The 17132-nt window shown below is 36.6% G+C and overlaps 2 protein-coding genes across 3 annotated transcripts in view; both read right to left on the bottom strand.

The window, feature by feature from the left end:
• dhrs11a (dehydrogenase/reductase 11a) overlaps nucleotides 1-6007 on the bottom strand; it is a 28453-nt gene extending 22446 nt beyond the window's left edge. Inside the window, exon 1 of the mRNA XM_016455988.1 lies at nucleotides 5533-6007. Coding sequence (XP_016311474.1) covers nucleotides 5533-5667 — 135 coding nt within the window. The 5' untranslated portion in view covers nucleotides 5668-6007. The remainder of the gene's footprint in view (nucleotides 1-5532) is intronic.
• Nucleotides 6008-6878: 871 nt separating this feature from the next.
• ggnbp2 (gametogenetin binding protein 2) overlaps nucleotides 6879-17132 on the bottom strand; it is a 15791-nt gene continuing 5537 nt past the window's right edge. For both annotated transcript variants that reach the window (XM_016455617.1, XM_016455693.1), the window contains exons 4-14: nucleotides 15506-15759; nucleotides 15058-15156; nucleotides 14156-14269; nucleotides 13838-14047; nucleotides 13518-13692; nucleotides 12616-12798; nucleotides 11544-11688; nucleotides 11320-11445; nucleotides 9985-10139; nucleotides 8821-9045; nucleotides 6879-7643 (exon numbers count right to left, since the gene is read on the bottom strand). In XM_016455617.1, the coding sequence (XP_016311103.1) occupies nucleotides 7467-7643; nucleotides 8821-9045; nucleotides 9985-10139; nucleotides 11320-11445; nucleotides 11544-11688; nucleotides 12616-12798; nucleotides 13518-13692; nucleotides 13838-14047; nucleotides 14156-14269; nucleotides 15058-15156; nucleotides 15506-15759 (1863 nt within the window). In that variant the 3' untranslated portion in view covers nucleotides 6879-7466. The remainder of the gene's footprint in view (nucleotides 7644-8820; nucleotides 9046-9984; nucleotides 10140-11319; nucleotides 11446-11543; nucleotides 11689-12615; nucleotides 12799-13517; nucleotides 13693-13837; nucleotides 14048-14155; nucleotides 14270-15057; nucleotides 15157-15505; nucleotides 15760-17132) is intronic.

Raw genomic sequence — 17132 nt, 5'->3', positions numbered from 1 at the left:
CAGGTGTGTTGAGGCAAGTTGGAGCTAAACTCTGCAGGACACCGGCCCTCCAGGACCGAGTTTGGGCACCCCTGTAATAGAACAAGTTTGGTTCTTGCAGCTTTCTGCTAACGAGCTGATTTGAATCAGGTGTGTAGATAAGGCAGACATACAAAATGTGCAGTGCTGTGTTGAGTTGAGAAGCCACTGAAAGTTCATCCCAATCAGCCATGAGCAGCCCTGATCACATGAGCCCAACCAAACACTCAGTGCTGCCCAGGTCAGCGGAATATTCCAGCTTACTGATTCCATGCATGATGTAAAGATCATGATACCAGCGGAGGGCCTGCATGTCACGTGTCACGCACCACTTGTTTTCTGGGAATAGATTGAGCTTGAAGAACAAGTGAACAACACTTTCCAACACTGCAGATTCAGCCTAAATTAAGATCTTGAAAATTTGTATGAAAAGATGTAATGTAACACCCAGCTGAAAACTGCTGAAGGAAAGTGATTAAGATGTTGGAGCATCAAACATCTCACATTAAGCGATAAAGATCAATCCAATCAAAGACACAGAGCCTCGTCCAGCACTCAGTGCTGCAACATGAGCGTGAGCTTTCACAGCAGTATGGGTGGAGGGAGTTGTAGTATTACTGGAACAGACTATTGTCTGACTGGACAGGGCTGTACTACTGTATGCCAATCCATCCTCTGTAGTCCTGCAGCTTTGTATAGTGGTGTTAAAAATGGCATTAATCAGAGTTTGATGTTGTTATGGCTAACAGTGTTGAGAGTAACATATTTTGGAAGTAACAAAAATGCATTTCTCACAAAAAAAAAAAGAATGCATCATTTTTTTTCCCAATTATTGCCTGGAGACCATCTACATGCTAGAGTACTTTAAGCAGACAGACAAAATGTAAATAACATAAATCATTTATATTTATTTATATCTTAAACAAACAGACGTTATAATATCCCTTCCTCGTTATTATGGCCAACAGTGTTAGAAGTAACAAACTTTTTGTAACAAATCTGAAATGTAATCTTTCTGCAATCACTCAATCAATATTTCAGATCAAAATAAATAAATAAACAAACAAACAAACAAATGAATTAATTATGGCCATGAGGCAATCTATTTTTTAATGCATGAAAGCTGACAAATCGGTTAAAAAATTATATTATATATAATTAATTTTATGCACTGTATGCAATATTACACCAAAATACACTAAAAATTTGGACTACAAGAAACAGCAATTACAGAAAGAGCAAATAAATAACAAACTGATTTAAATGTAGAAGTTTTAAAGTATATATATATATATATATATATATACCGTGTATGTGTGTGAGCATCAACGTGCAAACTTTGTGCAAGACTTATGCCGGTGAACATCTTTCACCATGAAAGTGAAAGTAAAAACTGACGGCACTTTGACGGCTATTCTCTTAGAGACGACGCGAGACGAATCTCCTACTTAATAGGTATATATATAACTGTTTTAACTTATTTCCTTAAAGGTGGGGTAAAACGCTTTAGGAAACTTAATCGGGCCGAGTGCCAAAACAAACTTTTAGCCAATCAGCAGTAAGGGGCGTGTCTACTCGTGATGCGGAGGAGAGAGCGCTCAGTGCACAGGACGGACATTAGCCAAGCCGAGCGACGACAGAAAAATAGAGATGGCGGATAAATAACAAAAGAGGAAAATGTCTGCAGAACAAAAGAAGGCTTACGATAAAGCAAGAAGTAGGACCCGTGTAAATTTCGGATCAGCTTTCCAGCGCTGGAGAGAATCAAGGAGCGGAAGGCCTGCAATCAGACACGAGGTTGCTTTGTTTCTTCTCGATAGGTGAGTAACAGTGGTTTAGCTTTGTTTCACAGAACTAATATATGCTGGCTTTTGCTTGAATATGCTCGTGTGTCATGTTCGCTTGTTTGTTCATCTGCAATCGTATTGTCGTTCCCTTCAGCTATGATAAAGACCCATTAATTTCCACACCCTATAAGCTTGGAGCGTCTAAACTTCCTCCTCTGTCTGTTTCAAGCGTCAGCTCCCAAAGTGTGGTCGAAAAGTAAGATAATATGTTTAATACAGCAGATAATAATACAGCAGATTCCACCATAATCGTTGCCTGGGTTGTGTACGTATGTGTGGGGCGGAGCTATCAAAATAGAGGCAAGACCCTTTTGGGGTAGGGGCGTTTTTTTTTTGGTGATTTCAAATGTCAACATTGGCTACCAGAAATCGCTTACCCCACCTTTAAGCTTTCATTTTTGCTTTTCTATTTTTTCTTCATTTCCTTATATATGCCTTTATATTTCTATTCTCCAAGATTATTTGAATTATTTATCCTGCTTTAATGCAAGAGTATAGCATAAGTTTATAAACTCAATGCAATGACTTGTTTGCGTTCTTTATTATTTTGTTTATAAGACTAACCAAGACGCTAGTAAATGTGTGTGGTCTTTTATTTCTTCAGTGTTTTGGTCTACCGAGGCCTGATTACTGCCAGACCTGTTGAATCAAGAAATCACTTAAATAGAACCTGTCTGATAAAGTGAAGCATGTTTAAAGAGCAATACATCATGCCACTATCTAAAGAAACTCAAGAACCGATGAGAAACAAAATAGTTGACATGTATAAGTCTGGAAAGGGTTATGAAGCCATTTCTAAGGCTTTGGGACTCCAGCGAACCGCAGTCAGAGCCATTATCCACAAATGGAGAAAACTTGGAACAGTGTGAACCTTCCCAGGAGTGACTGGCCTACCAAAATTACTCCAAGAGCACAACGACGACTCATCCATCCAATAAACAATATGAAAAAAAAAAATAAAAATAAAAAATCATAATTATTATAAAAATTCCAACACCAGGTTGTCCAAAGGCCTTACACAGAAACCGAACAAAAGATGCTAAAAGATCTCATCATGTAGTTTGGTGTGTCTATAGATCAGTGATCCATCAGCTCAAAAGGTTGCCATGGGAAAAACTGATTGTGGAACAGAAATGAGAATCTGCTGTAACGGATGCTGCCAATGAAGACCCTGCTTCCCATTCCATCCTGTCTCCCATAGAGACCACATTATTACTCCCACAGTTTGTTCATCACTATCCTGTTCCCAAACCTCTCTAATTGATTTTCCCAGTCTCTCTGTTTGGTTGGAATACAAAAGCAGGGCTGCGAAGCTCAACTATATTAATAGCGTTCAACAGGCAAATGCACTGGTGAGATTTCACTGGGATTGGTGTCAAATTTGACTATGGTGACAACGCTAGAGCTTTACATCCACTCAGAGCATCGGGCTGCTGTGTGTGAATGTTTATATTCTTGAAGGACAGTCCCAAACACACACACACACACACACACACACACACACATAAGCACAGCCTTTGACACAATTACAGTGGTGCCTTGTGATCAGACGGACACAAAGCTCGCCTTGTCTCACATTTCACTATGCAGATACGGATCTCATAAAGTAACCACTTACTGTATCTTTGTTGTTGATAAACCTGCAAAGAGCCTCTTCAATGATGGTTCACATGTACGCACACAGACAGATTGTCAAAATGACACGAGAGTGAAAAAAAGGCATTTCCAGGAATGAAACATTTACTAATCGAGAAAATCAAAGCTTTAAAGTGCTGCAGTAAATCTGAGGAGCTTTTACCATGTCATAACTTTCAACCTTTGTCCATCATAACAATATTTAGCAAACACACATGTTATGAGTGGACTGCACTGTACAGACACACAAAGAGCTGAAACACTTGAATTCAATCTCTATGAATCAGCAATGGAAAAAAGTATGTAGTTAAAAAAAACAAAAAAAAAAATTTATTATGAGGAATCAAACTTGCTCATGTCTTTAGAAATAAATCTTAATATAAAATCATACTGTAACTCATAACCTGCTTGCTTGCAAAAAAAGACTGAATCTAAGCTGCAATAACGGGTCATTATGAACTTCCACAATTATCTTTACAGCGGCACTTTTCAATAGCTATTCATAGTTTTATGAATCTGGCACAATGTAATAATAAACTGCACTTGTCCGGTGCAGTTTATTATTGTATGCAAGCATTGTGAATCTTTTCATATGTGAAAAGGGTGTTTAAATACATTTTAAAAAATGAATCCATCACTGGCATAAAAAGTTACAATTGATAATATCATAAATTTAAATATACACAATATAATAATATACAAAAATGTAAATATTATAATAAAAAGTATATACAATAATATAATATAATAAACAATGTAAAATAGAATAAATATTATAAAAGATTATATTATACATATATTTATTATATTATTAATCTAAGACAGACAGACAGATAATTAATAATATAATAAATGTATTTTCATAGAATATTTGTATTTCATAAATATTCTAATAAAAATTATATATAAAAATATTTTAAAAATTATAATTAATATTATAATACAACAACAACAACAAAAAATATATATATATAAAAGTTCAGTTTCTTCTATACACAACTACACAACCTGTGAGAGTTTGTTGGAGTCTTTTGAGACCTCAAGGGCAGGGCTAAAAAAAATCCCATCAATGATTGACAAGGCATGATTGACTCTCGTTGATTGACAGCTCATGAGGAAGGGTTGAGGAATGTTGAAGTGAGAACCTCAATGAACAATCCAATTCCTTCTGCTCTTTCGTAAAGGGACACTTACTTGTATTGCACCCAGAATATTAAAATATTGTCATTTACTGCTGGTCATGATTTTCTAAACCAGGGGTGCCCAAACTCGGTCCTGGAGGGCCGGTGGACTGCAGAGTTTAGCTTCAACTTGCCTCCACACACCTGCCTTCAAGTTTCTAGTATGCCTAGTAAGAGCTTGATTAGCTGGTTCAGGTGTGTTTAATTGGGGTTGGAGCTAAACTCTTCAGGACACCGGCCCTCCAGGACCGAGCTTGGGCACCCCTGTTCTAAACCCATATGACTTTCTTATGTGGAACACAAGAGGAGATGTTTTGAAGAATCTCAGTATATGAATCATACTACTCGTTTTTCTTCTTCAGAATTCTCCTCCTCTTGTGCTTGAGTTTAGAAAGACATGGAGGTGAGAAAACGTTGACAAAATGCTCATTTTGAGGGAAACTATTCCTAAAACCAAATAACAGTACATTTACAATTACACAATCTAACAAAAAACAACCTTAAACTCGCTTAGGCTTATGAAATTATGTAAATACGTATTGAAATGCATGTACAGTTGTGTGACTTTGTATTGTAGTGTAAAGTGTGGGCGAAGGGGCGAAACCTATCAATACTTCACACGCGATCAATCACTGTAACAGGTCGATTGCAGCTGAGCTGTCACTTCTCCAAATGAACACCCAACTTCTGAATAAAGTCTAAACTGCCTGCCTGTCTGTCTCCTGAGGGAAAGTCGCGCGTTTCTGGAGAAAGACTCGAGTGAGCTAACACAAGTAGCGCTAGGGCTAGATCATCACTGAGGCCTCTGAGCGCTCACAATCTGTCAAAGAGCTCGTTTTAACGTCGCTTACCTCGATCTTGTCCACGTTCCGCGCGCAGCCGACCACCTTCATGCCGTGCTGCACGAGAGCGCGAGCCACAGCCGCTCCGATCCCGACAGACGCTCCGGTGACCAGCGCTACTCTCCCCTTCCAGCGCTCCATCATCAGAGCAGACGCGGCAGATACAGTGTATCACAGTCAGCGCGGCGCGATGTCACAATGTAACAACGAGTTCTAAACCGCGCCGGACTGAAACAATGTATCACAACTGCGCGCGGCTGTTACTTTGTGTCAGTGTCGCCAGCGCAGTAATATATCTCTGACTCAGAATGGTATCAGGGAACGTGTTTGAGGCGGGTTCAAATCACTCCAGCCCTCCCTGATCTTCTGCCGTTAACACCCAGGAACAGCTCGACACACACGGATCCAATCCCCGCAGGACCCCAGATTAATTATTAACGGCGGCGGAGATAAGAAAAAAACAAACAAAAACAAGCTTTAGGTTGCTGTCGCCGCCCGCACGTTTCCCCCCCCAGTCATAAATTGATACTGTTGTACACGAACGCTGTATTGAACGCGTGTATAGAAAGTTTGTTTGCATAAACCACTCAAAAAAACAAACAAAAAAAAACTTTATAAAAAAAAATATTATATAATCAATTAAAGTTGCCGGAGGAGCTAAGTATGACAAGTAAAATAAACGTACAATATCAAATAAATACTTTGTAAAGTTACATTTTTTTTTTAGTATCATTGAAATATTTTTATAGTTTTTATTAATAGTTTTTAAATTTCCTGTTTTAATTGTAATTTTTGTTAAAGTTCTAAAAATGTTGTCATTTTAATATTTGTTTAAATATGTCTATGATTTTTAGTAATTTTTATTTCAGTTTTAGCGAATACAATTAAACTAAATGAAAATGAGAAATATTGCCTTGGCAACTACATGAAATAAAACAAGTTTTGAAATATTTTTTTATATTTATTTCAAAAATTTTATTTATGGTTTTAGTTATCTGGATCAGCCTTCTTATTCTTATTTCTGTCACTGTACAACCTTTTTTTCAGTTTTCAGCAATTTTTTAGCTCACTCTGATAATCTGTACTTTTATAGTAAGAGGAAAAATCAGAACAAAACACACCATCTAGTGGCTGCCTAGTTTTAACAATTAACAAGGCTTATGATGATAATACAAGTTTAGAAGTGTAAAAAAAAAAAAAAGTAAAATTGTTTTAGCAACCTTTATATGAACTTAAGTCATTTTATATGTTAACCAAATAGGATATTTACAAACCTACACAACAATACAAACACTAAAGATACATGTTTCTATTTTTTTTTTTAAATCCAATTACACACAGAAAATACATTCAAATCTGATGCATATTAATAAATATTATTTATTTTGTAAATTTTGCACATTGCTTTCAACATCACATTCAGTCATCTTTATAAATGGATGTTTTCATCTTCCTGTAAAATCTTTTTACTCAGATAATTATTTCTGTACACATTTATCGGTACAATTCTTGCCACTAAAACTGTCACAGTCAGTGAAAATTTGGGAGAAAAAAAACACAAAACAAAGAAATGTTTAATAAACAATACATTAAGACTACCAACACCTAACCCTACAGTCAAGGCCTGCAAGCTTCATGATCAATTTAACAACTGTGTTCCTAACGACCTGCTCCCTAATCAGTGTGTTGAGAGAGAAAGGAATACAAAGCCAGCTGTGATTGGTTGAGAAGGATTGAGCGTGAAAGAGGAGGGGCCTGAAGGGAAAGACGTGTATATAGATGCAAAAGACGTGTAACATTACCCAACAAACATGAACATCATCAAATACAGCGCTGAAATTGATTCTCTTACCCATTTCATATTCCTAAACTCAATGCAGCAGTGATCATGAGTGTTTTGACGCTCTATAAAAATAAGTGTGAGTTAGTGTGCGGCGGTGGGTCTAGTTGACGCTGGTGGCCGGCAGCCACTCTCCGCGGCAGTATTTGGTGAAGCGATCTTTAAGGTGCTGTCTGTACTTGTCTCGTGTGCGGTAGAATGATTTGTTGTTCTCTACGAACAACTGGATCTCGTCCTGCGTCAGACAGTTCTCTTCATCTGAGGTCACTTCAGATTCATTCTGTGCACAAAGAAATTACAGCAAAAAGTCACTACTTGCAACTATTTCAACAAACAAACAGCAGCGAGTAATAAACAATTTCACAATTCATTTTTAATTAACTGACACGACGAGTACATTATTAAACTGGAATACATCCTAGAGGTCTGTAATCAAATAACATTTTTAATTTAATATTTAATATAAAACTTGATGTACTATTTACTATAAAATTTTGTTTTAAAAATCACTGATCATCAGTCTATCACTGTTCAACAGTCTCCAGCAATATTTTACTATTGAGTGTGTCAATCTATTAGAGGTAGACTTAAGAGGCGGCTCAAACTTATTGTTGTTAATGTTGAATATTAAAAATCTTTTTCGGAGACTGAAATAAAGCTGTAATAAAATATTATTATATGAAAAACTTTAAAATTGCTTTCTGAGAAACTACCTGAAAAAAAAAAAATGAAGTTTAGCAACTGTCGAAAGGTAAAAAATTCGTATTACTACAACTAAAATGAAAATTATAGACATTTAAAAAGACCAAAAACGAATATAAACTATTTATTGTTGCCTTGAACTGAAAAGTTGGAGTTCTAAAAAAATCTTAAGTACTAAAACTGTTAACATTGGAAAAAATAAAGCTATATGGAAATATTTAAAAAGAAAAAAAGTAATGAGAATGACAAAAGCACATAAAACTACTAAAGCTTAAACTAAAATGAACTGAAAAGCTCAATTAAAAGTAGGGATGTACCGATACCATTTTTTCATAATCTGATTCTGATACCACTCTTTTATGTGTTAAACACAATCCATGAAATACACACTACTTTGTATAATATATTACAAAGTACGTTAGTTGATAAATCAGCAGCAAAAGTAATGCTACTACAAACAAATTTTGCGTACACATTCTATAAAATCTAAACATTTGGTGAAAAAAAAAAAAAAGCATCGTTTATTGGGAGAAAAATAAAAGTGAACTTTAGATAGTGCTAATTCTGGTAAAAGATTGCCCAGAGTTTTAATGAGCTTTAATTTCACAACCCCAATTATTTTGCCTTTCTTGAAATGGCAAAAGAAAAAAGCCATATTGGAGCCCATAATGATTATATCGTTGTATAAATATAATAGTAAAATAACACTGGTTCACAAAAATGTGACAGCTTGTGGTATCAGCTATCAGACTCACCAGTAACTCCATGAGGCTCTTGGCGCAGGTGTCCGGTAAGACAGGCTGACTGTGGAAGTGTCTGCTGCTGCTCACATGATGGCTGAAGCTCTCATAGGATTCACAGCATGGAGTTTCTTTGCTTCTGCAGGGGTGCGGTGAAGGGGAGGGAGACTCGTGAACGGCAGGAGATCCAGATCCTCTCCTACTGCCATCAGACACAAAGCTCTCCTCTGCTTTAGATCCCTACAAGAGACAGGAAAAGATCACAACCTGCGACTTGATGGCATGCATCATTTAATACAACACTAATATTTCAGTTAAATATTTTGATTGTTGTTGAATCAGATGAGATATATATATTTCTACCTTATTTTTTATTTGTCTTTATAAATTCATTTATTTTTTCTCTTTATTATGATATATATGTGCTATGCTATGTAACCAGTAACGGCTTATTTAAAAAAAATAAAATTAAAAAAATAAAAACAGTTGTTCAACAAGATCAATTTACCATGTGTTCTGCAAGTGAACGTCGCTTTATTGTTCATCCCAAAGAGGCACAAAATCACTTTCACGGACTTTTAAATGAACTGTTCCCTCCTAGTGGAATGACCTGCCCAACTCAATCCGACCTTCAAGAATCGGCTAAAAACACATCTCTTCCATCTTTATTTGACCCTCTAACTCTAGCACTCTCTATTCTTTAAAAAAAAAAAAAAAAAACTTGTCCCTTTTAGACTTGCGCTCTATTCATTTACTAACGGCTTGTTTTCTTACAAAAAAAAATAAAAATAATAACACTAGCTTCTCTAATCCTTTTGTATTCTATTTATTGGTTTTCTTTTTATTTATTATACAATTAACAAAAGCAAAAAAGGCCTCTAACACTAGCTTGTTCTATTCTTTTTCTATTCTATCTGTTTTCTTTTTATTTATTATATAATAAAAATAAAAAAAACGTGTACATGTAGAGTTGCATTAATCTAACTGAGACTTGTTATAGCACTTGCGTATCATTGCTCTTTTGTTGATTCTGATTGCTTCCATTGTCCTCATTTGTTAGTCGCGTTGGAAAAAAGCGTCTGCTAAATGACTAAATGTAAATGTACCTGAGAAGCATCTAATTGAAGCAACCCATAAGAAAGCACTTGGCTACTTTGTCCAAAACAAGTGTGAACTCACATGCTCGCTCCTGCAAAGTGACGCTTTGTTTTTTCTTTTCTTCTTTTTATTTTTGCCCTTTGTGTTGTCTTCTGAGTTTGCCCAGCACTCCACACAGCTGTCCACAGCATCCTCTTCCTTCTCCTCTGAGCAGCGGTGACTACATGAGTATTCACCTGGAGATAACCACAAACATGATCACTATCAAATGTCTATCAAAGCAATCTTCTATATATGATCCTGGCTGCACATAAAAATGTCAGGAGTGCTTGCACAACAGCAAGCTCAGATCTGATTGGCTGGCTGTACTCAGTTGTCTGAAATCTTGATACACTTTTAGAATAGATCTGGAGATTAACAAATACATATTCAATGTATTTGGAATATGTACAAGGTAACCCCAGTGAAAATAAAAAATACTAAAATGAAGCTAAAATACATTAATTTTGTGCCAATTCCTGCATTCGTTTTTTTAATCTTGTGCTTAATGCACTTTAATTGTGCGGAAGTAGTGCTGATGTCCAACATATAGATATTATTTAAGTATATTTGATTGTGCTAAAGTGGAACTATTGCTATTATACCTTAGGTACACTTTAAATATCTGGTATTATACAGAGATCATCTGATATTAAAACACATTTAAGCCATAATATTAAGAAATGCGCATCTTGCAATAAAGAAACACTCCAAAAAGGGTTTAATTATACAGTCATTTTTATCAGTAAGTCTTAAGTGATCTATCACTAGATATATTAATGGGTTTGAAGTTTACTTAATATGAAATGTTTTTTAAATTATGGCACAGGGCTATACTTTTTACTAGGGAATCTCCAGGTCTATTCTAAAAATGTATTAAATAATAAAATTATTATGATTGTATTATTGTTTAATTTTTATAACAGTTAGCAGTTTTACTGAAAATACTGTAACATTGCTGTAGTGTTCACCTTGCCAGAACATTTGTTTTGCTAACAGTATATAATGGATTATAATGGGTAAGGTAATAAATAGAAAAGATTTTAAAACAGTTTAATCTCAAATCAATATTTCATATCCTCATCGTTGTTTATGCAGTAATAATATGTGTAATAAGTGATATGACTGTACATCATCCCTTAAATGTTCATCTTGAACTTGTTTGTTCATCTCGGCTCAAGGCCATTTGCTAGGAACGTTATGTCTTCTTGGAAGCTTTGCGTTTAGTGAGCTAATAAAACATTTCACCTCAAATCAATATTTTGTGTCCAGTTATTTACTTTTGTTGCCCTTCAGACCAACCCATCACAACATCAACTCTTATACTTATCAATAATAATAAAGACTCCTCTATATTTGCCACATTTATTTCCATACCGGTTTCATCATGGTTGCACATGCCCTCGGTGCAGGCCACGTCTGAGCCCTCTCTGGATCCCGTCTCGCTGCCCTCCATACTGGAACAGTAACCACAGTCACTGCAGTTACTGTGAGGCAAGAGTGCTAGAAGAACAAACAGACACAAACTCACCAGTCAGGTGCATTCTGGGTAACTTCTATGCATAATTCCATTACTAAAGAAAACGAAAAGCTTTCTTTACCTTTCTTGGTTTTGGGGGAATGCAGGATGGAGGCGGCGGGGCAGGTGCAGGATGAACTCACGCTGGTGGTGATGATGACCTCCACACTGCCGACAGACTCCTCTCCACTGCCACACGACTTACAGCCGCCGTCCTCAGACGAACCCTGTGGAAGTGAATGAGGGTGAAAGACAGAGGAATTCAAGAAGAGTGTTGCGCAGCAAATAACTACATTTTTTAGCAGCTTGACAGAACAGTTTTTTAATGCGAGGACGCATTAATCAAAAGTGTCAGTAAAGACATTTGTGACACTGGAGCACAAAAGCAGTCTTAAGTAGCACGGGTATATTTGTAGCAATAGCCAAAAATACATTGTATGGGTCAAAATTATAGATTTTTCTTTTATGCCAAAAATCATTAGGATATTAAGTAAAGATATTTTGTAAATTTCCTACTGTAAATATATAAAAACTTAATTTTTGATTAGTAATATGCATTGCTAAGAACTTCATTTGGACAACTTTAAAGGCGATTTTCTCAATATTTAGATTTTTTTGCAGCCTCAGATTCCAGATTTTCAAATAGTTGTATCTCGGGCCAAATATTATCCTATTCTAACAAACCATACATCAATGGAAAGCTTATTTATTCAGCTTGCAGATCTCAATTTCGAAAAATTGACCCTTATGACTGGTTTTGTGGTCCTGGGTCACATTTATAATATTACAAAAGACTTCTATTTCATATAGATGCTGTTCTTTTGAAAGAACATATACAAAAAAATCTGAGGCAGCACAACTGTTTTCAACATTGATAATAATTAGAAATGTTTCTTAAGCAGCAAATCAGCATATTAGAATGATTTCTGAAGGATCATGTGACACTGAAGACTGAAGTAATGATGCTGAAAATTCAGCTCTGATCACAGCAATCAATTACATTTTAAAATATATTCAAATAGAAAACATGTTTAAATTGTAAAAATATTTCACAATATTTCAGTTTTTACTGTATTTATGATCAAATAAACGCAGCCTTGGTGAGCAGAAGAGACTTCGGAAGAGGAACAGAGACACATTAAATGAGTCATTACCTCATCAAGACTTTTGTCTTTTTCCCCCTCCGCCTCTTGTTCGAAGCCACACTTGTTTTTGCGTCTGTTCTTGCGTTTTTGCCTCTTTTTCTCCTGTTTGAGTTCTTTGGCTCGCTCCTCTTCTGAGAGCTCCTCACAGAGCTGCTCCAGCCGGCTGATGCCCTGAACCCTCTCCACCGCCATCTGCACGTCATTTAACATAAATCAAGTGAGCACATTATAATATACAACACTTTCCAGAAGTACAAAATAGGAATTAAGGGCCAGGTTTACTAAAAAGGCAAATTAGTGTGAGAGTGCAATTACATAAAAGCACAGACGGGAGTGGAAAGTTCAGTGGATCTACAGACAATGCGCAAATTAAAAAACATATCCATAACGATCAATGCAATCAAACTGGTGTTTAATAATGATGCAAATACCAATAAATTACATTGCATGATTCATTTAAATACTCTCCCACCATAAATCATGCATCTGAAAGGGAAACTCCTACAAATTCATACGCAGTAAGGTCAGACACAAAAATGACTCTGTCTATGCCTTTTCAACACAAATTTTTCACTGTGTGTCTTCAGTAAATTCTGACAGTAATTTTTGTAAAGGCTCTTTTGCACTGATGCAAGCTGTTAGTAAATCTGGCCCTAAAACTCCTTCACTAAATAAAGTCAAACAACAAAATGTTAATAATAAGAAGGTAAAAATATTACACAAGCGGTTTTATTTTGTACTGAATTTATATAAATATAACTTTTTTTACCTATGTCAACAAAATATATACATATACCGCTTAAATGGTGTTGAAAATATAATACTGTTTATAATGATTTTAACTGTTGGATTTATACCCCACTGATGGAAAGAAACATTTGGGAATTAGATGATGCTCATGAGATTGTTACCTCGAAGCTTTTGCGGAGTGCATCAATGCCCAGATAGAAGAGCATCTGCCACGTCTGCTCTTCTGCTCGCAGCTTCTGCCAGATTCTGTGCAGCCGCTCGTACAGATGAATTCCTAGACACGTCAGCACCTCCTCCTGCGCGATATCTATGGTCTTCGCGTGTCTCTCTCGACGCCTGTAAATGATCCACACATTCTTTATGAAGGTATATCTATGATAACAGAATAGCTAATGCATCCAATTTCCAGTTGATGATATGGTGTGACTTTAATGCTCGTTACACAGCATCAAACAAACTCCATAAGGACTGAATCACTCACTCATAACCCCCAGCGAACTCTGGTTCTGCTCGGCCCAGTAAGTGTGCGATGAAATCAGTCTCACAGCAGACGTGAATGTGGTGCTCATGGGGGCAGCAGCGTAACCCCTCATACAGAGCCGCACAGTAGCCCTTCTCTTTACTGCAGTCCAGATCTCCTACCAGGATGTTATACGCTCTCAGAACCTTATTCTTACAGTCCGTACAGAACCTGAGAATGATATTGAAAATCAAAAAAAGAGGCAACCAATAAAATACATTTTTGTCACTAAGCCAATTAAGAGAAATAAGTTGAGGTCATAAGATCACAATTTCTCACCGGTGTTTGCGCAGGTATGTCTCCAGAGTCTCCAGCAGAGAGGTGCTGTCAATCAAAACCACTTCATCACGACACTCCTGTGACATCAGCTCCCACACGTCCATCCAGCTGCCCCTGCGGATCCATAACCATGGTTACCAAACAACCTATTGATACGGTCACTTACATCTCTACCAGGATCAGAAATGTACTTTTCCATTAAAGGGCAATATTTTCCCAAGGACTAATTTCCAGTGGCATTTTTTTTGCCCTTTGTAAGGGCAATTTTTATAATTACCTCATTAAATTAATCAGTTTTGTCTTTTATGTCAAATAACTGTATTTATAAAATTTATTCAGTATAGGCTGTTACCAATGCATCTGACATGGTGCGTTTATTCACACAGACTGCTTATGCATTCAACAATTGCATAATGTTATGTGATCAAGGCAAGTTCTCTCATCTTACATAAAACTGGTCTATATAAAATGGAAACAAACAGGAACTGTAATATTATGACAAAAATCATTGTCATTATTGGTTATCGCCCTCTTGTAATATATAATGTAATAATGATTATTAATTTTTATTAATTTTATTCATTTCAACAGTTGTAATAGATTTCGTTTTATTTCTGTAGGGGCATTTTTTGACCCCTTATGTTGAATTTGGGAGGCATTTTTGTTCATTTTGGTGGCATTTTTGCCCTAAACCCCCATTAATTTCAGACCCTGACCACTATCAGAATTACTAAAAATGTTTCATATTTTCATTGATTCCTTACTTAAAAAATGTACATTTATAAGAACAACACTGCTAAAATGTTTAGTTTGGTTATGTTGTCACGGAAGCACAAAAGAAGAAACCGTCATCTCAAACTCCAAATGTCACATGATAATTAAAAACCAAGTTACTGACTCACCCTAAAGGCTTCGGTTTGTGCGTGTCTAAAGAGTGCAGCTGACAGCGTTTATTCTTTTTACTCTTGGGAATGGAATCAATTACGTTGTTTAACTTTGACCTGCAACAAGACAAAGCACACATATTAGAATGAAAAACAATAACTAAATCATATAGGCAAAAGAAAACAAACTAACAGACAAAAAAAAGGTTGAAGCTTAATTTCACTGGATTGTCAGGCTATGATGATGATTAATAGTTAATATTTTCCCTGCCCATCATTCCACCTTGAAGAAAAATTACAAAAAGTTTTTCTTTGGAATAACTTGCTCAGTGCAAATCTCACACACACACACACACACACACACACACACACACACAAAGACCAGAAACATTTAATAAAAAGTAAATGGGGTCAGTTTTGATTTTAATGTGGACTTCAGTTGGTCTGAGGCAAATGTAACACTTACCCATGAACATAAAAGAGCGTGTAGAGCTTCCTGGGGTCTGTGAGACACACCCGTGTGACTGACAGCACTCCAGAGGATCCCACAGTGAGTGGTTCAAGTGCGAAGTATCCAGAGTCCGTGAGCTGAGAGAACAGATGCTCCACGCTGTGCCGGCAGCCCACACACGGCACAGACTGAGACAGAGCGCTGAACACCTCACGAGACATCACCATCAACGCCATGTTCAGGTCCCGCTGCTTTAGCATGCTGTAATGCTGGTGGACCAAAAAACACAGGTGGGAAAGTGAAGCTGGAAGCCATAAAAGTCTGACTCTCTATCATTTTTTTTTTTTGCATTCTGTGCCTCTGTCAAGCTGGAAAACTGATATTCTATATGTATGCTCACATGAACAATATCACGACATATCACACCGCGTCATTATTTGATTAACAAAAATAAAGGCAAAATGGAAAAGCCATGTGTGACAAAGTTAGGACACCTTATGATTCATTTGCAAGTAGATCCACTTTTAGCAGCAATAACTTGAAGTAATCATTTTCTGTATGAATTTATCAGTCTCTCACGTCGTTCTGAAAGAATTTTGGCCCACTCTTCTTCACAACGTTGCTCCAGTTTATTGAGGTTTGTGGGCATTTGTTTATACACAGCTCTCACCACATGATTTCAGTCAGGATGAGGTCTGGACTATGACTGGGCTTTTGCAGAACCTTGATTCTTTTCAGCTGTTCTGTTGTAGATTTGCTGCTGTGCTTGGGATCATTGTCCTGTTGCATCACCCAATCGTGGCCAAGCTTTAGCTGTTGGACGGATGTCCTCATATTTGACTCTAGAATACTTTGGTATACAGAGGAGGTCATGATCGACTCAATGACTGTGAGGTGCCCCGGTTCTGTGGCTACAAAACAAGCCCAAAATCATCAGCCCTCCAACAGCAAGTGTGACTTTTGGTTTGAGGTGTTTGTGCCGATATGCTTGTTAGGTTTTCACCAAAAGTGCTGCTGTGCATTATTGCCAAACATCTCCACTTTGGTCTCATCTGTTCAAAGGACAATTTCTATTTGTTGTTGAAATATAATCATTTACACAGTGGCTGTCATAACTTGTTTCATAAAATATTTATTTAAATATAGCCTACATTAAATACTTAAGACATCACTAACAGGTAGGCCTAAAGTAAAATATAATGAGTATATAGTCTAATATTTCGCGAAATGCTCTTCTCTAGACTTAATTTCTCTGGTGAACTGAAGAACTGTGGACACGGATAACTTGCCTGAGGTAAATGAAACGCTATGTGACATTTTGTTTACAAGCCGCTTTAATCACATCTTTCCGCAAGTGAAACACGGATTGTGCAATTACATGAGGCATGAGATGTTAATTCATGTTATTTCACATTAAAGCCAGTAATTAAGATCAAGGGATCACAATCACTCGCGATCCGCGCTGCTGTTAGAACTGAGGCGTTTATACAGCGATCTGTCGCGCCTCATCAAAGAGCTCCAAAACCGCATTTATTGTCTGAATTTCCTGAAAAAATTTAATGATTTGAACGACATTTTCGGTACAAATACGTGAACCGTTACACCCCTATACTTACACATATATATATATATATATATACAC

This window comes from Sinocyclocheilus anshuiensis, unplaced genomic scaffold (assembly GCF_001515605.1).
Source record: "Sinocyclocheilus anshuiensis isolate Anshui unplaced genomic scaffold, SAMN03320099.WGS_v1.1 scaffold245, whole genome shotgun sequence".
NCBI lineage: Eukaryota > Metazoa > Chordata > Actinopteri > Cypriniformes > Cyprinidae > Sinocyclocheilus > Sinocyclocheilus anshuiensis.
Note: the sequence above shows the minus strand (reverse complement) of the source record. Positions and strands in the feature narration are given on the sequence as shown.